Source organism: Clupea harengus, chromosome 10 (assembly GCF_900700415.2).
Source record: "Clupea harengus chromosome 10, Ch_v2.0.2, whole genome shotgun sequence".
Lineage (NCBI taxonomy): Eukaryota > Metazoa > Chordata > Actinopteri > Clupeiformes > Clupeidae > Clupea > Clupea harengus.
Window position 1 is genome coordinate 29,583,513 of NC_045161.1, and position 22,244 is coordinate 29,605,756.

At 46.8% G+C, this 22,244-nt stretch overlaps 1 protein-coding gene across 1 annotated transcript in view; it reads left to right on the forward strand.

Moving 5' to 3' along the window:
* Positions 1-21,107, forward strand: part of map1sa (microtubule-associated protein 1Sa) — a 28,728-nt gene extending 7,621 nt beyond the window's left edge. The window contains exons 2-7 of the mRNA XM_031574748.2: positions 639-740; positions 11,712-11,794; positions 13,301-13,441; positions 13,571-16,844; positions 17,192-17,406; positions 18,150-21,107. Of these exons, the coding sequence (XP_031430608.1) occupies positions 639-740; positions 11,712-11,794; positions 13,301-13,441; positions 13,571-16,844; positions 17,192-17,406; positions 18,150-18,305 (3,971 nt within the window). The 3' untranslated portion in view covers positions 18,306-21,107. The remainder of the gene's footprint in view (positions 1-638; positions 741-11,711; positions 11,795-13,300; positions 13,442-13,570; positions 16,845-17,191; positions 17,407-18,149) is intronic.
* The last annotated feature ends 1,137 nt before the right edge of the window (positions 21,108-22,244 follow it).

Sequence of the window (22,244 nt, forward strand, 5' to 3'; positions counted from 1 at the left end):
AAGTATCCTTTGGGCCCATTGAACAGTCATTGGAGTATAGTGTGTTACTGGGCCTCAGCTTCTCCAGTCATGAAAGACCCTATGCGATGGCTAGGACTGACTGACATCTATTCTTTTCTCCTCTCTAATGTCAGTCATTGTCTGATAGAGCAGACAGGAGAGGAACTGATGTCTGTCATGAAGGACTAATTATCTCTCAGGCTGATCGACAACTGTCTCTTTCTCCTGTGCTCTGGTTGATGTCCCTCCCTCTTTGGTTGGCAACAGTAACTGTCCCTTTGTCTTGTGAACTCTATAGACATCAGTCCTTCTCTGGTGGACGTCAGTCCCTTTCTCGTGTGCGTGCATGCGTGCTTAAAGTGGAGGCTCCTTCAGCTGGCCAGTGAAAGCTGAAAGCTGCAGCATGAATAATTAACCGCTGTGCTGACAGCACTCTACCCTCTCCACCCTCTTCTGCTCATCCACCTTCCTGTACACACACACACATATATACACATATATACACATACCCATACACACATCTACACGCACACACACATACATATACACGCACACACACATCGCCATTGTATAGATGAGACACACACATGTAAACCCTTAACTAATTGTCTGGTGTATTGTGTGTGTCCCCTGTGCAGGCGTTCGCTCGTGGGATGTGGACCTGAAGGCCTGCAACCTGGACGAGCAGCTCAAGCTCTTCATCTCCAGACACTCCGCCTTATTCTCAGACGAGGTCAAAGGTCAGTTGATCCCATTAACACGCCCTCCGACACGCCACACACACACAGGCATACTCTGATGGTCATGAGCCTCCACTCTGCCCAGAATGGATGTGTCATTGGATGCAGTGTGATTCGCTGAAAATGTCATTCCAGTTTTATCTGTGTCATTTAATTAAGTGTATTTTCATGGTGGCCCTTTCTTGACCCACACCACCCATTAAGTCATACACACACACACTCATCCATGCAGATCCCAAACTTCTTACTTTGTTACTGTAAGTTCCTGCTGAAGATGTTTTTTACCGTCATGTAGGATAGCGTGCCGTCGTGCTGTGGTAACGCACTGGGAGCTCATGGGAGTCCATTCAGGATGTGGCTTTGGAGGACTGTGTAGTGCTACTCTGTAATTTCAGACCCTCGAGTTCTGGCTCTAGAAATGAGCGTCTGAGTGAAACCAAAACAATAGACTTGGGTTTCGTGTGCCGATGCCACAGAAGATGCTGGCACTGGGGGCTGGCACAGGGGACGTGTCTGTGGGCAGGGAGGCTGAGGGTGCCAGCACTCTCCCCCCTGGGGCTGCTGCCAAAATAAGATCGAATATGGGGAACTGGCGTCTGCACCCTCAGAAGAGCGATTGAGGTGGTGTGTGTGTGTGTGTGTGTGTGTGTGTGTGTGTGTGTGTGTGTGTGTGTGTGTGTGTGTGTGTGTGTGTGTGTGTGTGTGTGTGTGTGTGTGTGTGTGTGTGTGTGTGTGTGTGTGTAACCTTGTCTGTGTTTTGAGTGTATGTGTGTGTGCCAGAGACGCACCAATACCACTTTTTTTCAGACTGAGAAAATAACATGTGTACTTGCCGATACAGAGTACCGATACGGGTACAGAATAATTTGCCGGTGTTCTTTCAATTTCTCCACCCAGCTGTTTCCGGTAGGCAGGTCTGATAGGGCAGCAAAAAATGGCAGAACTCCTGTTGACCACGGCCAATAGTTTAACATAATGTTGCCATGAAGTGGTATTGGACAATTTTTGTGTGTGTGTGTGTGTGTGTCAGCTGATGGAGCAGCTGATGACTCCATCCTGTGGGTGTTTCCATCCAACAGCACAGATGAATAGTTAGTGACTCACGGCCAGAGTGGGTGGGAGATCTGAGATGGTCAGGAGGACACTACAAGGGCTCCGCTACATTTACATTTATTTTGTAATTTGACACTAATTCTGTTCCATGTAAATAGTTACCCCCCAGCCCTGTCAGTTAATGCACTGTTTCTCAGCATTGTTTAAATAGTAGACCACCAGGATGTCTACTAAAGCGTAGCCCTTTGATTTTGAACCTTGTAGAATCCGTCCTGACCATCCTCCCCCGTTTCATATATCCCACCCACTCTGCCCGTTATTCACTAACTGTCCATCTGTGTGCCCCCCCCCCCCCGCGCCACACACCCACACCCACCCCTACCAGGCTGACCAGTGATTAGCGCCAGCCTTTAAGGAAAGTCCCTTCAATCTGCTTTACTACCCCCCCCCACTCTCCCCAAGCCCTTTATCCCAGCTGAAACCCCCGACTGGATGGGTTGGTGGGTGAGGGGTTCATCCTGAAGTTGGCACACACACAGGACATGCCAACAGATGCCCCTCGCTTGAGCTGGCGGCAGGGGGGGCACGAAGGGTGGTCTGAAAGCAGATCAGCAGGGAGAACAGTTGGTGCGGTCAAGGATTAGAAAGTCTGTTTCATCACACACACGTGTGTGTGTGTGTGTGTGTGTGTGTGTGTGTGTGTGTGTGTGTGTGTGTGTGTGTGTGTGTGTGTGTGTGTGTGTGTGTGTGTGTGTGTGTGTGTGTGTGTGTGTGTGTGTGTGTGTGTGTGTGTGTGTGTGTGACGCTTCAGTGAGTCAGAGCTCTAGCGAGTCCCAGCATGCCTGTGTGTTTTCACCTCCAGTGACTGCGCGCGCGCGTGTGTGTGTGTCTGCGCCCGTGTGTGTGTGTGCATGCACGTGTGTGTCTGAGGAGTCGGCTGCCGCCATACAAGTCACTGGGGGCTCACACACCTGCACACACACACACATATATATATTAATATATATATTACACACACACACACTCCTGATACACACACACACACACACACACTAACACTAACTGGACATGGCAGGGGAACGTGGGCTCTGAGGTTCAGCCAGGAGCCACCCAGTCTTGAGGCTAACACGCAGCTCCTCAACATTGGCACACACGCCTAACACGCAGCTCCTCCACATTGTTACTGCTCTCCCTCCACACATTTTATATGCCTGTTAACTGTTTCTCACAGAGAGAGCCAGGGATGTGCGGAGACCGTTCTCCTTTACCCTCTCTCTGTGTCTCAGCCGAGTTCTCAGGCTCGGAGCAAAGCAACATAATGAGAACACTCACACAGACACACACTCGCACATGAACACTCACACAGACACACACTCGCACATGAACACTCACACACACACACAGACACAGACACACACTCGCACATGAACACTCACACACACACACAGACACAGACACACACTCGCACATGAACACTCACACACACACTCGCACATGAACACTCACACACACACACACACACACACACACACACACACAGACAGAGACACACACTCGCACATGAACACTCACAGACACACAGACACACACTCGTCTGCAGGGGCTGGTTTCCTGCAGGCTGACAGTAGTGTCTGCTCAAGGAATTTATGAAAGTATTGCGACCCTCGTCTGGTAAAGTAGGTCAACGCTTTTCAGGAGTCTGTTTTTTTACAGCCTTTCAGGAGTGTGTGTGTGTGTTGGTGTTCTGCCCACAGTGTGTCAGAAGTCTGTGTGGTGTGTGTACAGCCTGTTATGAGTGTATCCGTAGTGTGTTGGTGTGGAGCGCAGCCTGTCATGAGTGTCGGTATCAGTTGTTTGTGTGTGTGTGTGTGTCTGCAGTGTGCAGTATGTTCCTGCTGTTAAGATTAAACCTCATCACTCCGCCCATCACCTTCACCAGCTGGCCCTGGCCTGTGTGTGTCTGTGATCTGTGTGTATGAGTGTATGTATTTTGTGTGAGGGCATGTGTGTGTACTTTGCCATGTGGGCGTGTGTGTGTGTGTGTGTGTGTGTGTGTGTGTGTGTGTGTGTGTGCGTGCTCGCTCGTGCTATGTCTGTGTGTACACACACTAGCATGTGTTTGCCGTGTGTGTGTGTATACATACCAAGGCATGTGTGTGATGTGGTGTGTTTATTCAGAGTGTACGTGTGTGATGTGGCCTTTGCTGAATTCATCTGACTAACGAGTGTGAGCTTGCAGCTGCCACACACAGCTCTGGCCAAATCACTGGAGGGGCGGGTCTGTTTCCCACCAAACAGCAGCCTTTTAAAACTATTTACCACAGTCAGAGGTGTGTGTGTGTGTGTGTGTGTGTGTGTGTGTGTGTGTGTGTGTGTGTGTTTACCAGTCATAGCGCTCCTGGGCATCCGTAGGTCATCACACAACAGTACATCACACAGCCCCATTTTGCAAGGTTTGTTGTTCCCAGTGTTTGGAGTGAAAGCAGAGTTCTGGAGGATGGAACATGGAGGCCTGGCGATTCTGGGAGGTGGAGTTCCTTGCGGCTGGTTGACCAACCCTGACACCTCTCCCCTCCAGCTCTATCTGTTCTTTTCGCAAACATACCCTCGAAGACACACACACACACACACACACACACACACACACACACAGAGGCGTGGCCTTCTCTGTAGCCACCATCAGGACCTTGGCTCTCCCAGCGCCTGAGAACAATCTGGGCTTTCATAGCTCCGCCCTGCAGGCCCTGGGCCGGTGTTGCCCAGACCTCTGATGCCTTTAAACAGTTTGCTTTGCCCCCCGCCCGCCCGCCCGCCGACACAGCAGTTAGCTCTCTGAGGAGCACTTCATCGCCACAATGTGGACACTGTGTGTGGGAACCATTAAAAACATCAGCAGATCGGCAGGCGACCCAGACCCAACAGAGGCTGGAGAGAACAGTCTCTTTCTCTGTGTGTGTGTGTGTGTGTGTGTGTGTGTGTGTGTGTGTGTGTGTGTGTGTGCGCTCCATCTCAGCTTCCCTCTTTACATCAGATTGAAATGATTATATACCCCACATTTGTTTTAATAAGGCTGTTACACAAAAGGAGTTGATCTTTGACCCATGCAAGCTTGTTGTGTTGTGTATGATTTGTGGGTGTGGTGTGTTTGTGTTGGCAGTGATGTGGTGTGTTTGGGTGCTGGCATCACTTGGGAGTCAGTATAATACACACTCCCCTGAGAGAGGGGGTTTACATGCTTGCGCACACACACACACACACACACATATTGTTGAGAGCTGGTGTTTACATGGCTGCCTCTCTCCAGAGAAATATGAGGGTGAGAGCAGCCGCCAGCTAGGGGGCTACTTTCTGCTCGACTATTCAGTAACTTATTTGCTGTCTTGCTTTGTCTTGTGTTGCACTTGCTTGATGTTTGACTGTGTTAGGAAAGTTGTTGACTTGCTAGTTTGTCATAAACAAAGTAAAGAAAATTTCAACAGGTTTCGCTAAGTTTAGCCGCTAGCAAGACATCTCGTTAGTGATGTTAGCAAGCTTGTTATAACACGTTTGGACATTGATGCTAGTAATAAGTGATCTCGCGTCGGCTTCTTTGTAATGTTATTGTGATGGCTATGTTGGCCAGCTTGCCAACAACTTTCCTAACACAGTCAAACATCAAGAAAGTGCAACACAAGACAAAGCAAGACAGCAAATAAGTTACTGAATAATCCAGCAGAAAGTAGCCCCCTAGCTGGCGGCTCCAGAAACTCCATAGTGTTACTTTAAGTAAGAGAGAGAAAGTGTGTTTGGTTAGGTTAGAGAGAGAAAGTGTGTTTTGGTTAAGTTAAAAGAGAAACGGAGAGAGCATGTCACAGCGAGAGACTATGTATTTATATGAGAGAAAGAAAGTGAAAGAAAAAGTGTGTGTGTGTGTGTGTGTGTGTGTAAGAGAGACAGATCCAGGGTGAGTGTGTAAGTTTGCGGCTGACCCACCCATCTCTCTCTGATCCACCTCTCTCTTCCTCTCTCCTAATCATCCTCAGCTCCACCTCTCTTCCTCTCTCCTAATCATCCTCGGCTCCAAAGCCCTTCCCAGTGAGCATGCAGCTCCTGCTGTGTGTGGACTCCTCCATGTTTAATGCACAACTCTAGGGTCTTTTTTTTCTCTCTCTCTCTCTCTCTCTCTCTCGTTGCTTCTCTGCATTCTTCTGTTTTCGATCATGATTCATTGATGCTAAAGCACTACCGCGAGTAAATAATATTGTTATTGAGCTGAGGCCGAGTCTTTGATTCTGGCGTAAGGTTGTTGATATTTGAACTGGCCAGGGGCGGCAGTGGTAAAGGAGGTAGAGAAGTCGTTTAGTAATCAGAAGGTTGCTAGTTCGATTCCCTGTCGAAGCGTCCTTGAGCAAGACACTGAACCCCTAATTGCTTCTGATGTGCAGTGTGCCATCAGTGTAAATGTAAAATGTGTATACCATGTAAGTCGCTTTGGAAAAAAGCGTCTGCTAAAATGACTAAATGTAAATGGCCAGTCAAATTACACCCCTTCCCTCTGCTCCTGAAGCAAGGTGTTGATTGGCTGGAATTGTTTACGGCTCGGTCCGAGCCGTTATGTTTGTTTCTCAGAAACAGAGGTGGCAGTGTGTTTTTTGAGCACACACACACAGGACGGACAGCTAAAGGACTGTGGGGAGAAATTCACTGAAATTTAAAAAGTGTATTGGATTTTGAAATTATGGAGAATGAACCCCACCCCCACCCCTCTCTCTCTCGCTTCCTTTCTCTCTGCCAGTGTTGAGGATGAATAGTAAAACTATAATCTGAAATCTCTCTACTGTAGGCTGTGAAAACAGGAAGTGCTCTATTGGGCGTGCCCACTGGACGGCGTGGAGTCTGTGCCCACTTTCATGGCCGTGGGCCCTGTCAGTCAGGGGCTGTTTGGAGGGGACCTGTGCCTTGATTGGATGGCTGACTAGTCTACCATCTGCGATGAAGGATGTGATTGGTTGAGCCGGCAGAATGGGTGGGGCAGGCATCCCAGTGTCATCATACACTGTAGCTGTGTACATGACAACTGGACAGAGTTTCAGAATGTGCATTTATTTCCCAGTGAAAAACATGTGGTTGTTTAACTCAATCAGTTGAAGTGTGTGTGTGTGTGTGTGTCACATGCTCCCTGACTGAGAGCTGGTCGTTTGCCCACATGCAGCGAGGTCTCTTGTTTCACTTGAGGGAGGGGTGTTTTTAATAGGGGGGGCATCAGCTTCCTGTCTGGATAGCGAGAACAGCTGCTGCAATGATGTACTGATGTTCCTATTACAGCCAACACGCACACACTCCCACAAAACCTCTATATACAGAGATCACAGCTATCGGGAAAGGGTGGGGTTGCCAGTGTGTGTGTGCATGTGTGTGTATCTGTCAACATTAAATATTGAGAGTATGCAGCATAAGCAGGTCTAGCTGGGTAAGAAGTGACTGGTGATCCCAAGTCAAGCTAACTCCAAATCATCCGTGTCGAGCTCAGCTCTGTCTCCGTTCCTCTGGCGTTCTCTCGCTCTCTGTGGTTCTGAGCTGGTTCCTCTGGCGTTCTCTCTCTCTCTCTGTGGTTCTGAGCTGGTTCCTCTGGCATTCTCTCTCTCTCTCTCTCTCTCTCTCTCTCTCTCTCTCTCTCTCTCTCTCTCTCTCTCTCTCTCTCTCTCTCTCTCTCTCTGTGGTTCTGAGCTGGTTCCTCTGGCATTTTCTCTCTCTCTCTCTCTCTCTCTCTCTCTCTCTCTCTCTCTCTCTCTCTCTCTCTCTGTGGTTCTGAGCTGGTTCCTCTGGCATTTTTCTCTCTCTCTCTCTCTCTCTGTGGTTCTGAGCTGGTTCCTCTGGCATTCTCTCTCTATATCTCTCTCTCTCTCTCTCTCTCTCTCTCTCTCTCTCTCTGTCTGTGGTTCTGAGCTGGTTCCTCTGGCATTCTCTCTCTCTCTCTCTCTCTCTCTCTCTCTCTCTCTCTCTCTCTCTCTCTCTCTCTCTCTCTCTCTCTCTCTCTGTGTGGTACTGAGCTGGTGTCTCCTGTGCTGCTTCCTTCAGCAGTGCTCTATGTGCTGACTAAGCCCCCGCTGCTGAAGGATGTCACATTCACTGGCGGTGTGTAAGCCTAGCTGTTTCCTCCGCTAATATGTCATTACTGCTGAATCTCTGTATTTGAGGTGTGTGTGTGTGTGTGGGGGTATGTATGCTGTGTCTGCTAGTGTGTATATTTGCTGTGTGTACAGTATCAGTAAGTGTATCTTTGGTGTGTGTGTGTGTGGTGAGTGTGTGTTTTGCATTGTGTGTACAGTACAGTTCCACACAATGGAGCTTTGATAGGGGTGAGGCTCTGTAGCCCCCCAGGGGAGAAGATGCCAGGCAGGATCAAAGGGGCGGGGGGGGGCTTTGAGTGTTATTTCCTCTATATGCAAATACACACACCACATGCATACAGGGCTACATCCACACTAATACACACACTATATACATACAGGGCTACATCCACGCAAAACACGCACACACACTACTTACATCCACACTAATGTATAGTTTTAAAACGCATCACTTTTGCTCCGTTTGCGCCTGGCGTCCATATTACTGAGTTTGAGCCCCAAAAATGGAGACCTTTGGAAATGCTGGTGGCATCGTTTTAGTTTGAAAATTCCGGGGTTGCATTTTAGTGTGGACGGGCAGAAACAGAGATTTTTGGAAACGATGGCGGGACACGGACGCCCACGTTCGCTTCCTGACTGGGTCTGATCACAATGTATATTTCCCTAATTAGTCAGATCACGTGACCCTTCTGGAAGGCTTTCTCTGTCTTTCTGGCGTGTTGGTACGGATGAAGATTATTTCTGATACAGAACTAAAATCCTCGTCTGGATGGATATAATTTTTGTTTTAAAATGCCGCTTTTAAAATGAAAACGTATTAGTGTGGACATAGCCTAACACTCACTCGCCGATAAACACACGAACATTTGTAGACACTCGTGTTTATACAAACCTACAGCGGCATGAGAAAGTTTGGCTCCCCTGGTTGAGATTTCTGTTGCTGTGATTAGCTGAGCGAGTAAAAGATGACCTGATTTCCAAAAGGCATTAAGTTAAAGATGACACATTTCTTTAATATTTGAAGCAAAATGCATGGTCAGAGTGCATTCTTCCTGGCAAAGGCTGTGAGATTCTAGGCTCTGTGTTACTGCTGCAAGATAATGCTAATCTCATCTCAATCAGCAACATGTAGCACATGCACAGAAGCGCACACACACACTTACTGATACGCACGCGCAGAAGCATACACCTTTACTAACACGCACACACTTACTAATGCAAACACACACACTTACTAATATATATATATATACACACACACACACACACACACACGCACGCAATTACTGATACCCACACACACACACACACATTCATATGCATATACTCATGCATGCACAAAAGCATCACAACAAGCACACAAATACATGTTCACACTCATTTATGCACCCTTTCAGTATTATGTAGCACACACTCACACAAAAGCACAACAAGCATACACACTTTCACACAGTCTCTCACACGCATTCACTTCTATTCACTCACACACACACTCTGTTCCTAGCTTGCTGTCTCCCAGAGAGAGGTCCTGTGCTGTTGCCATGGCGTCGGGCCTGCGAGAGAACAGGAAGGAAGGAGGTGCAGCTGTAGCCTTGAGCTCGTGTCTCTCAGCCAGGGGGGACAAGGATGAGGTCATGAGGTCACAACACTCGTTTGGGCAGATCTGACCTGAGGAGAACAAAGCAAAGCACAGATCCTCTCTTACTGGACATGAGGGAGAAAAAACCACAAGGAAGTGACCAAATGATTAATGCAAAGAATCTGTATCTGTCAGAATATATAGAATATACAATCTTAGTGTGTGTGTGTGTGTGTGTGAAATAAACAAGTAGCATCAAGAAACAGGTGTATAAAAGATGGAAAGGGTAGTGAAATGTCCCCACCCATGACCCTTAGAGCAGAGAAGACCATGGCCTCCTCCCCAGTGAGATGGCATAGCTGTGAGGTCTTTATAAAGAGCAGGTGTTTGTTTAACATGGACGCTGACTAACTGCACATGGAGCCTGTGAGAAGTGCTGAGTCAGAGGATGTGGGGCAATGGTGCACCATAGGCTTCGCTGGCCCAATGGGCTTCTGGGTAATCCTGCGGCCCAGGGTCATTACCTCTGTGTGTCCACCACACACACACACACACACACACACACTTCCTTAATGGAGCCGTAACCCAATCAGAAGCTCGCTACTGTCCACTGCATATTACCACAGCTGCAATCAATCCCATCATGCCCCTCTCTCTCTGTCAACCACCTCTTCCTGCCTGTCCCAGATCCCGACCTGTGAAAAGTAACATTTAAAATAAATGCACAGTAACATTTAAAACCGTAGTAAGAGCTGTTTAAAAGCTTTATAATGTCTTTCCGCCAGTGAGTGACTTTTAATAACAAGTATGTTTGAGATCACTATGTTGGACTCAGTCATATGAATATGTTATGGAGTAATGTGGAGAGCAGGCTTGTCCTCCCTCTTCTCCATGTTTGTGGAAAACAGTACAGACTCATTTTTTTTTATCAAGTTTGGTAACTTAAGAGTTTATATATGTTGTATGTATGGAAGTAAACTGAAGTTGTATGGATGCCCTATGTAACGTGGGTAGTGTAGTGTGCTTAGCTTCACCCTTGGATCTCAGTGGCTGTGTGCTGTGCAGTGTCATGTGCTCCTGGAGTGATCCGTCATTGGATTGGTCCTCTCCCCATCTGACCCTCGCACCTCGCTGTAATCTGTCTCCGTCCTCACCCTTGGCCTCCCAGTAATGTCTTTAGTGGGTTTTTTATGGTCAGGTTTCAGATGGAGATTGTAAACTACAAAACGGCTCTGTTAGGCGTACACGGACTGTTTCGCTCCTGGCTTTTTCCTTACTCCTGAAGGCCACTGATATTTTTTTTCTCCTTAATTGGTGTAGGGAGCGTTATCAATAGAGCGCTTTAGTAGAAAATTGGAGTGTGTGTGTGTGGTTACCATGCTGCATGTGACTCAATGTTATGTGCGGATCACAAGCTCATTCTCGAAATCCGTTCTGTTGGCTTTGACATACGGCTCATCAATCTCAAGGTGAATGCTGCTTTTGTACTCTTGGTAGACCTAGAGACAGCTTGCTTAGTTGTGCTTTAAAACACTCGTGATTCAGTACTGGTATTTCAGTAATCGTCATTTTTTTTTTTTCTTTTATATGACCTAAATACTGTTCACACTAAAATTCATCCCAGAACTTAACCAGTACCTGTGTAATGAAATTAGTTTGCTTTTGTCTACTTTATGTAAAATGCTACAGTTTTAGCCCGATTAGACTGACATTGTTGATTTGGTCAGATAGGCTGCTGTTCTTATCATGAGAAGAGTGTCTAAGGCGAAGGTGTGTGTATGCTTTAATTGGTTTACTGTAAGATGTTTACCGTGGGATTTTTGACATATGGTTTGGACAAATCTTCCCTGTGCCTTTTTTGAGGATTTCTGATCCACTTACTTCAGCTTTGTTCCATGGGATAAGAACTCCTGCGTACTTTTGCAGTGTTCATTGTGTGCCCATTGGTTGTCTGTGGCTGTTGCCTTAGCAACAGTCTCTTGGAATTTGCTCTGTTTAAGGGACCTATGAAAGGAACAATTACATGATGCAATGTCATGCTCATCATCAGATACAGAATGACCCTTTTTTCCTCTTGTGCCGCCTTCTGTCTCTCTCACATTTTCGATGGATTAAGGGCCTATCAAACATTAATGCACTCGTCACTTGCTTATGCATGATCCTGCAGTTCCTTGATGTTCTAATAATTCTCTCTCTTTCCCTCTTGCCTTCTCTCCCTCCCATCTTCAGGCCAGAGGACTCTGCAGCACAGCGGTGATGTTTTGGACACCCAGGTGGTTGTGAATCCGTCCCATGTTCTGGTTTCCTCTGAGGTGAGTCCTCTCCGTGACACCTGACCCCACTCCTCCCCTATGAAAGCTCTGGAGTCGAGCCGTAATGAAAGGGCTGTTTGCTGTTATGACCCCCTGCACGTAATGAGAGTGAACTTCTCAGCGGTCGTGTGCTGGGAGCTCTGCTCTGCTCTGGCTCCGGACATCTGAGTGTCGTGCTGATTTTACGAGCGTACAGCTGCATGCATCTCAGTAGCCATAATCCACTTCTGCTTGTGCCAGTTGTTTAATGGTTTTGTGATGGTGGTTCATCCAGGATATTAGTCGCTTGAGAAAGGTCAGTCAGTTGTCCTGCAATGGGCCGACTCTTCTGCAGTAGTGCTCTTGCTTTCCTTAGTTGGTGCTGTGCAGTTCATTTAGATGCACGGCCATGAACACATCCTGAGTATGGTGTAGTTCATTTAGATGCACGGCCATGAACACATCCTGAGTATGGTGTAATTAATTTAGATGCACGGCCATGAACACATCCTGAGTATGGTGCAATTCATTTAGATGCACCAGCATGAACACATCCTGAGTATGGTGTAATTAATTTAGATGCACGGCCATGAACACATCCTGAGTATGGTGTAGTTAATTTAGATGCACGGCCATGAACACATCCTGAGTATGTAAACACCACGGTGGCAGAACATGTCTCTGCTCTCTGGCTGTTCTATATGACTCTGCTCTCTGGCTGTTCTATAGGACTCTGGCTGTTCTATATGACTCTGGCTGTTCTATATGACTCTGCTCTCTGGCTGTTCTATATGACTCTGCTCTCTGGCTGTTCTATAGGACTCTGGCTGTTCTATATGACTCTGCTCTCTGGCTGTTCTATAGGACTCTGGCTGTTCTATAGGACTCTGCTCTCTGGCTGTTCTATATGACTCTGCTCTCGGGCTGTTCTATATGACTCTGCTCTCGGGCTGTTCTATATGACCCTGACTGTTCTATAGGACTCTGCTCTCTGCAGTTGCCTCTCATTATGCTGTAATCACTCATCCAAAAATACACACACGGATGCAAACATGTAAATACCCAGCAAATATATTGAAATAAACATGCAAAGCACTCCGTGGGATCCTCTGACGATGTGTCATGCGGTGCAGTAGCCATATGTGTTGTCCTGTAAAAGGGTTTCGTCAGTCTGTAGCGAGTTGGTCCTCTGACTTTGTGCATGATTTAGACAAGAATTTTATTTTTCAGGAGTTAGGATTTGTGGTTGGTGCCTTTGGCAAGACAAAACATTTGTGAATATTTTTAGTGTGCTCGCACTGGAGAGGACTAGTCCATGTGACATTTTAATCTAGCATGAAGGGCAAATGCAAGTTAGCCAAAATATAATTCCTGGTTGCTTGTGCCTTGGAATGTTGGCACACAAAAACGAATCTTTGTTTCGTGTAATCATTTAAGAGTAACAGTTCGAAAGCATTTTAAAACTGTAAACAGCTTTCTCCGTTCTAGAATTCCTGTGTGATTCCATCATTTGGGTCTCTGTTCCAGGTCCGTAGGCTGGTCTCTGACGTGTCTCGCCACAAGCTGCTGATTCTTGCAGGGCAGTGTGTCGAGCAGTCAGGTGACCTTGTGCTGCAGACCGGGAGCTTTTCTCTTGATGACTTCATTCAGATATTTGCAGATGAAGAGGTAACTGATACAAAGCTATTTTTCCTTTCGTGTTATATGTATGTCTGGCTTTGTCTGACTTCTTAATAATACTTTGTAATGCATGTGTTGGTACAGTCATTTGACAACTTTCTTCATCATTGTTTACAGATTGGTGAGCTGCTGAGCTCTGCAGACCCAACACAAAAAGCAACGCTGACCTTGAGCTGTCCCAACACGGGGACGTGGAAGAACTCGGTGCTGGAGAAGCACAACCTACAGGACTTCATTGAGATCAAGATCAACCCCCAGGCCACGCTGCCCGCGATGGAGGGCCTGCAGGAGTTCACGGAGTACCTCTCGGAGTCCCTGGAGCCTCAGTCGCCTTTCGAGCTCCTCGAGCCTCCGGGCACCGTGGGCTTCCTCAAGCTCTCGCGCCCGTGTTGCTACATCTTTCCAGGGGGGAGAGGTGACTCAGCCTTTTTTGCGGTTAACGGATTTAATGTTTTGGTGAACGGAGGATCGGATTCACGCTCTTGCTTCTGGAAGTTGGTCAGGCATTTGGATCGAGTGGACTCCATGTTACTCACTCACATTGGCGTAGACAACCTCCCTGGTGTCAACAGCCTCCTCCAAAGAAAAGTGGCTGAGCTCAAGGAGGAACAGTGCAGTGGAAGTAACGAGGACTGGCTGAAAAATTTGACTTCTCCGGAAATCGGGGTGGTGTTCCTGAACGCCCCTGAGAGACTAAAAACACTCCAAGGAGACCCAAAAGTACTCAGGAGCTGTGACCAGGCAGCACTCACCTTACGGCATCTGGAAAAGTTGTCCATCACTTCAGAACCACTCTCCCGCGCCAACGGCCCAATGATTGAACCGGTCATCCTCTTCCAGAAGATGGGAGTCGGTCGGCTGGAGCTCTACGTGTTGAACCCAGTCAAAGGGAGCAAAGATCTCGAGGCGCTAATGCAGTCTTGGCCAAACAATGGTGCCAACCTAAAGGGCTCTGACCTGCCTTTGCCCTGCCTTGCCTCCATCTGTGCTCTTCTGGTTTGGCACCCTGCCAGCCCTCAGGAGAAGATCATTCGGGTCCTCTTCCCCGGGTGCACGCCGCAGAGCAAAATTCTGGAAGGGTTCGAAAAACTGAAGCACCTGGACTTCCTCAAGCACCCTGTTGTGAGTTTGAAGGACCTCGAAACGTCCAAGCTGGATAAACAGCCAAAGCGTGCTGAAAGCAAAGAAAGCCTCAAGTCCCTTCCCAGGGACACAAGACCTGCAAGTGCCTCTCTGAAGGATAAATTAGCCCGTAGTGATGTCAAAAAGCTGGACCCTAAGACCAAGACCAAAGCTACAAGCGAAGCCGCATCTAAGGATGGAAAGGAAGAAGACAAGGCAAAACCAAGAGACAGTGAGGTTAAACTAAAGCTGCACAAGGTGGAAAAACCTGTGACAAAGAAAGACGAAAAGCAAGAGGTACGTAAGAAGGAAGAAAAGCCATTGGCCAAGAAAGAAGAGGGCATGGAGAAGAAGAGGGAGGTGGTCAGAAAGGACCTTAGTTTGAAACCAAAGAAGGACCTGAAACCCGAAACAAAGAAAGAAATTAAAAAGGAAGTCAAAGCAGAAGAAAAGAAACCAACCAAGGCCCCTAGTAAGGATGTCAAGAAGGTTTCGATGGGGGCCGCAGCATCAGCAGCTGCTGACACCAAAAAGACCACTGTTAGGAATGGATCCCTGAAAAAGGATTTGAGTGCTCTTAAGAAAGAATCGGCGAATAAGGGGGCAAAGTCCAAGCCTGACAAAAAAGATCAGGGAGGTCCAGTGGTCCCCTCTTCGTCGGAGGGGAATGCAGATCGCTCCAAAATGTCCACGCCAGAAGACATGACTGAAGAGTTTGAGAAGCTGAAATTGGAAAATGAGCAAAGCTCAGTGAACACTACAACAGGAAGTGAAGCTAAACAGTTGACGGGGTCAAACAAAGTGAATGGCCTAGGAGCAGGCGCTCACACTGTGGAAAGCCCAGATAAATGTAGACCCATGGACACACTGCCCCCTCCTGGCCAGGCAGCAGATCCCACCTCGCCTCTCGCCAAGACGCCAAAGAGTGAGCGCAGCGTCAACTTCGACCTGACGCCGACCGAACACAGGAACGGTCCAGAAGATGGCTGTGTGAGCTCCGAGGAGAAAACGCTGGAGATGGTCTCCCCTCCTGGCTCGGGTCAGAACAGCGCAGGGCATACACCTTTCCACCGGTCCCCCGAAGACGACGCACAGTGCTCTGGTGAGGACAGCAGTTTAGGCGCGAAAGTGCCCAGTCTCAGTTTAGAGGACAGCCACGTCTTGGGGTCCAACAAGACCTCGGACGCAGGCTGCTCGAGAAGCAACCTGGAGAACAACTCCACCTCCTCTCAGGACAAGCAGTCCAGCTTCCTCACCCTCAGCTCCTTCAACATGATGGCCGACGCCCCCTCATTCACGTCCTTGCCTGCTGAGATCGGTTCCCCACATTCCACAGAGGTTGACGAGTCCTTATCTGTGTCCTTTGAGCAAGGTTTCCCGCCAGCCTGTGACTCACCCAGATCAGATATGGGAGACAGGACCTTCTCAAATGGCCACCTAGTGGATCCCGATTCTAAAGCCGGCATGTCTCTTCCCCTGAAAGCTTGTCATAACATGCGCTCATCGGGAGACGGGTCTGAGGAACGCGCCTCTGGTCCTCAGGGACTGTTACTCGACATCCCTCCACACGATGTGGACCTGTGCCTGGTCTCACCCTGTGAGTTCAAGCACCACAAGTCTCCCGAGGGCCAGCCACAGAGCCTAACTCCAGGGCACCCTGCCAGTCCTCATGATCTCTCTGAGGAGAGTAGTGACCTCACGCAGGAGCTGGTCAAGCCTTTGTGCAGCAACAGCAATAACAACCAGCATACACCCCAGAGCCAGGGCACACCGCCGACATCAGCCAGCGATTCTCTAACCACGGGCACAGACTCGGATGTGCCCCCGGTCACCGGAGACTGCCCCTCTATCAGCGAAGATGGTGCCTTGGACTCAGACGAGGATGACTCGGGCGACATCTTCCCACCCCAGCAACCGCACGACCATTCCGGCTCTCACTCGTCTCGTCGAAAGGGCCAGCCCTCGTCTCCAGACCCTCCTCCAGCTCCCATGAAGGACCTGCCTCCCCTCCCGCCGCAGCCCGGAGCCTGCATGGCTGACCCGGATGCAGAGGTCCAGACCAAAAAGAGCCCCGCAGCCAAAACCAAGAAGCCAGCTGGCACCGCCCAGAGGTTGTCCATGAACAGCTCGGCAGCAGGCGGGAAAGCGAAAAGTGGCTTGGGAACAGGAAGTGGCACGCTGAAGGCGACCTCTAACCTTGACACTAGGCCTGCTTCACGTGGTGCTGTGGGAGGCACACGACCATCTACTGCAAAGCCAGCCGCCTCGGGTACGTCTGTACACACAGAAATAATAGTGCATAGATGCATTTTAAAACATAAGTTACACTAAGCACTGTGACCTTCAGTTCAAACAGTGAAAGTGTTGCCTGCACAAACCTGCTAAATTAATTAATCTCAATATAGAAAAAATATAGATTACAAAGAATTCTGCGGGCATTTTTTTCCTCAGAGTATCTATCTATTTTTGTGCCAGCTATCAGATTGTTGGGACAATTTAACCTAAGAAAAAAAAATATTTTTAATAAAAATAATAATATTTGTAGTAATGTTTGTTAATGTAATGTTAATGTTTAAAGCAGTAGCTTTAATAAGGATGCTTCCTCTCTGTCCTTAGGCTCAGCTGGCTCCAGGTCCACGGCTACCCCTGTGTGTCTGGATATGGCCTACCTGCCCTCTGGCTCTGCCGCCGCCACCGTGGACGTGGAGTTCTTCCGCCGCCTGCGCTCAGCATGCTACATCGTGAGCGGAGACGACCCGCTGAAGGAGACCGTCATGAGGACCATCCTGGACGCTCTGCTGGAGGGCAAAGCAGCCTGGCCAGATGTGCAGGTAGCTGTTCAGTCAAACCGTTAAACACACACACACACACACACAGAAATGCAGCAGTTTCCCCCCCCAAAAAATATCATGATGCCTCTGAAACATGGGATACAGAGGCATCATGGGATACAATGAGATCTAAACAGATCTGAGAGTCAGAGCACACATGATGTCCTTGGCTAGTTGGCCCCAGATAGACATTTTTTGGAAGGTACTCTGGTGTCTGAATACAGGAATGTTGTTTTTAGTTGAGAATCCCTGAAAGGTAACCAGTTCAAGTCGGACGGTTACAAAAAAGGTTTTGTTTACACCAAAACAAATTATGCTTGTGGTTAAATTCTACTGAACATGATCGAATATTTCCAAAGCTTCATTATGTGTATCACACTACGGGGAAAAGAAGTCAACAGATCCATCAGGTTACATTTACATTTAGGGGACACCTTTGCTCTAGAGTGCACCCTGGCGGAGAAATTGGAAACTTCTATTTGAACACAACATACATTTGAAATGAAATATGTTTGTTAATTGACTATCAAATCTTATTTGCATGTCATAAACATGTTTCAATGTACCCTTAACAACATTTGCAGACTAGTGCACTCACTTTCAGAAATACATACATGGAAATGCTGGTAGCAGAAGTGGTAGCCTAAAATGTAAAAAGTGCCTAAACTAAATATTTTCTATCTTTTTTTTTAAATTTTTTTTTTTATGAGAAAACATAATTGAACTCTGCTCTGTGTCTACAGTTGACACTGATCCCGACGTTTGACTCGCTGATGATGCACGATTGGTACCAGGAGACCCATGAGCGTCAGAGGGAGTTGGGCATCACGGTTCTGGGCAGCAACAGCACCGTGGCCATGCAGGACGAGACCTTCCCAGCATGCAAAGTGGAGTTCTGAGATGCCCAGTGCAACAGAGGAGGCATTTTTGTTTTGTTTTGTTTTTTTGTTTTGTTTTTTAAAAAAGACAATGAACGGACCCCTTTTCCCTTGCAGTCAATGTAGTGTATTGTTCTCCTGCCCCCCTGCTGGACGTCCTGCTGTACTGCATGGGGTCTGCATCACACTCCTGTAGGTAGACTGGTCTTCAGACGGCTCAAGGGGGCAAAGAGCAAACACACCCACAGAACTCGCTCTGGTGATCGGATACAAGGTGCACAGAAGTCCTTGAAGATGTTTAAAGCAGGGCCTGAGGTTCAGATGCTGATGCTCTGTAGAAAGAAAGAGAGAAGAGAAAAGGGAAAATAAACATGTAGTAAAGTGGGGCTGGGAGAAGAAAGTATGACAACTGTGATGATACTCAACCGAAATGTATGTTGAAGGAAGGATCTGAAGGTCGTAGAATTTCAACCAGGATAGTTTTTGTGGTTATTTGAAGTGGAAGGTGTTCTTGTTTTGGGAGTGCTTTCTAAGAGGATCAGAATAAGGTGCATCTCTTAGTCTTTCTAGAAGAGTCACCCCCATTCCTCCTGCCTCTGCCTGATGTCTGCGCTGCACAGTTTGATTGGTCTTCTCAAGGCAAAGGGAGACCGAAGTCACGCGTGAGGAGAACACAGGTAGATCCTCCATAGACAGCCATGAGGAGAACACAGGTAGAACCTCCATATACAGTGATGAGATTAATTCAGGTAGAACCTCCATAGACAGCCATGTAGAAAACACAGGTAGAACCTCCATAAACAGCCATGAGGAGAACACAGGTAGTACATTATCTGTAGGAAGGCTTGGGGAACTCGTAGAGAATGTCTTCAATTACTGAAGCACTGTGTGGTTTCTCCCTTAGATGTTCACATGGTGAAGGCTAGAGCGGCTGGGGCTGTATCACAGGGCGTGGTGTTATATGCATGTTTAAACCATGCTTAGAGTACAAAATAACCTTTTCATGTCAACGACTTCTTTTTAGGTTTTTAAGAATCCTCTGCACAGGTTCTGTAGAATAATCTTGCACAGATGATTTGGACCAGCTTTTTGCTAGATGGCATACATGTTTACAGTTAGGATAGCTGACCAATATTACAATAATGCAATACAAACATATACTCAATGATCTCTCCTGCATAGGTTTTACACCCCAAGTTATAGCACATCTTAAAGTGAGCGGTGTGTCTCTAAATGACTCGTCCCTCTGGTGAAGACCGTAGACTTCGTCAGATATCTGACACTAAAACACTTCTGTCACTGGTACTCCAATCCAAATGAAGAAAGCACCTTACAATGCGATTTAAGACTTTGGCCTTACAGGAGGAGGTGCGTTGGGGAAGGTCTAGTTAGGGTTAGTCTGTGACTGATGGGTGGTTTGGCCTATCAGGGGAAGGTCTAGTTAGGGTTGGTCTGTGACTGATGGGTGGTTTGATTGGGACACGTAGTGCCTATATGTTCAGTACTTGCACACAAAGGGGGGCCTGTCTGTAAACATTTCAACAATCATGTTTGATTTCTATGGAATGTAGGTGTTTTCTGTACCTGTTATTTTGGCCTTGATGGATGGATGTGGCCTTGGCTCATCTCCTCGGCATTGCGTCACACTCCATGACCCTCGGCAGATAAATCTACACGCATCATGTCGATGCTTCACTCACTCACTCACTCACTCTGTCTGTGTGTGTGTGTGCCATTGTTCCTTTCATGCTACTTGAGAAGATTTTATCCTTCAACTTATAACATTTCTGCTATATTATTTTTCATTTCAATTCAACTTTGCATTGGCACACAAAAGTATTTGGTTTGTGTTCATTTCAAGATCATTTGTGATTGATCTTACCAAAACATTTTAAAATACCATGACGATATGTCAGATAAGGTGATGACTACCAGTATGACCTGCATAGGTTCCTCATCTATTTCAACTTTTATAGTCTGAGGACCACAATTCCTAAAAGTAATTCCATCATGTCCTTTTGTTATTTATTTTTATTGTTTTAAATTATTGTCCATTTTATGTTTTTTCTTTGGTGCATCTAAACCTTTAAAAATAGAATTTCCACTATTTTACTTGTATTACTTCTTCCAACTCTAACATTGTCAAGTGTGCATTTGTATGTTATTCTGTTAAGTTTTGTTCCTTCAGCCATTGCTGACATGCGATGACAGACACATAGAAATGAACCAGCTGTTTTCCAAAATGGTCCTGGTTAAAAAGTAAAAAAAAAAAAAAAAAACAAGAGCTACAGCAGAACATCACCCAAGAACACTCCTGCACCAACCTGTCCTCTACAGGACATGCATGTTTCTGCAGTTCATATGCTGTTCCAGAGCAGTGTTTCACCATTGCTTTAAAGATGCTGGCCACACACACGGTGAATGACCGTTTACACCAGAGCTTTAGTACCTAAAGTCACTCCTCAGATATCCTGTGGTCTGGTCTATCACATGGGAATATTTAAAAAGTAACCTCTATAAATCTGTCACTTTACCTCCTTGAAGTCCTTAGAAAAGTAACGGTTAACCAGGACACATGTAATATGTAAATGAAAGTAATCTGCAGGATAAACTCGTCCTTAAGGATGATCTAGCATGCTGTCTCAGTGCGAAACAGACCAGTCAGCGCTGGCTCACTGCTATTAGCTCATGACTGCCCTCTGCCGGAGGAACGAAGGTGCCACAACATTTTGGACAGTCGAGAAAATGATAAAAATTACAGTATTGAAACACTACACTATTGTTTTTTTCCCCTTTGAAATAAATATGCCCCTTTTATAATTATGCGCTGTCATGTCATGCTTTGTGTTTCTCATAATTGTGGCTCAATTGACAGTAAGATGCCAACAACACCAAGGCCCCTATTTTGGGCAAGATAACGGCTGGCAGTTTGTCCAAGCTATCACTGACCAATTCTGATTTATCTGTCTGGCAAAAAACATTACCTTCCTTTTTTTTGGGAAAGTGGCGCATTATGCCTCCATATTTCTGTAATTAGCAAGGAAGCAGGAGCAATCTGCGTTATGAGTGAATGCAATTAATCTATCGCAGATATCCTCCAAGTAAACATGTCCTGGCAGGCTTTTAAAACATATATGAAATGTTTAGTCTTTCAATGGGTTTAACCTTTAAAAAAAATAGTCTCATTTGTCCAACTTAATTAAATGGTCAGTCAGCAGTAAACGAATGTCATCCATGATGTCAATAATGATCTTGTTGTTTTCTATTTTCACATTATAGTCTAAGTAGACTGAGGCACCAGCGCATCTTCTCTAAAAGATCTCTTCAGCCATATCGGCAAGTATCAGCTCCAGCTCCTCTGCCAAGGTCTTTCTCATGGCATGCAAAAGACTCAACAATGGCTTTTCAAAGCTTAGAGGCTATAAATACATTTGAGTAAAAATTCCATTTAGATTCCTCAAAAAGGCCCAGCAGAGGATGTACTTCCTGCGCCAGCTCAGGAAGTACAACCTACCTCAGGAGCTGCTGATCTAGTTTTACACTGCAGTCATTGAGTCTGTTCTCTGCACATCCATCGCTGTCTGGTTTGGTTCGGCCACTAAACTGGACAGGAACAGATTACAACGGACAGTCAGGTCTGCAGAAAGGATTATTGGTGTCGACCTGCCCACCATCCAGGACCTGTACACCTACAGAGCCAGGAAACGGGCAGAGAAAATCATTGCAGACCCCTCACACCCTGGACATAATCTGTTCCAGCTCCTCCCCTCTGGCAGGCGCTACAGATCTCTGTACACCAAAACCACCAGACACAGGAACAGTTCCACCCCCCCCTTGCCGTCACTCTAATGAACAGTTGACAAATTATTATATTTTATTATTATATTATATATTATATTTATTTATTTGATCCTAAACTGTTGCATGCATATTTTTCAGTTTAAGTACATGGAGAGCAAT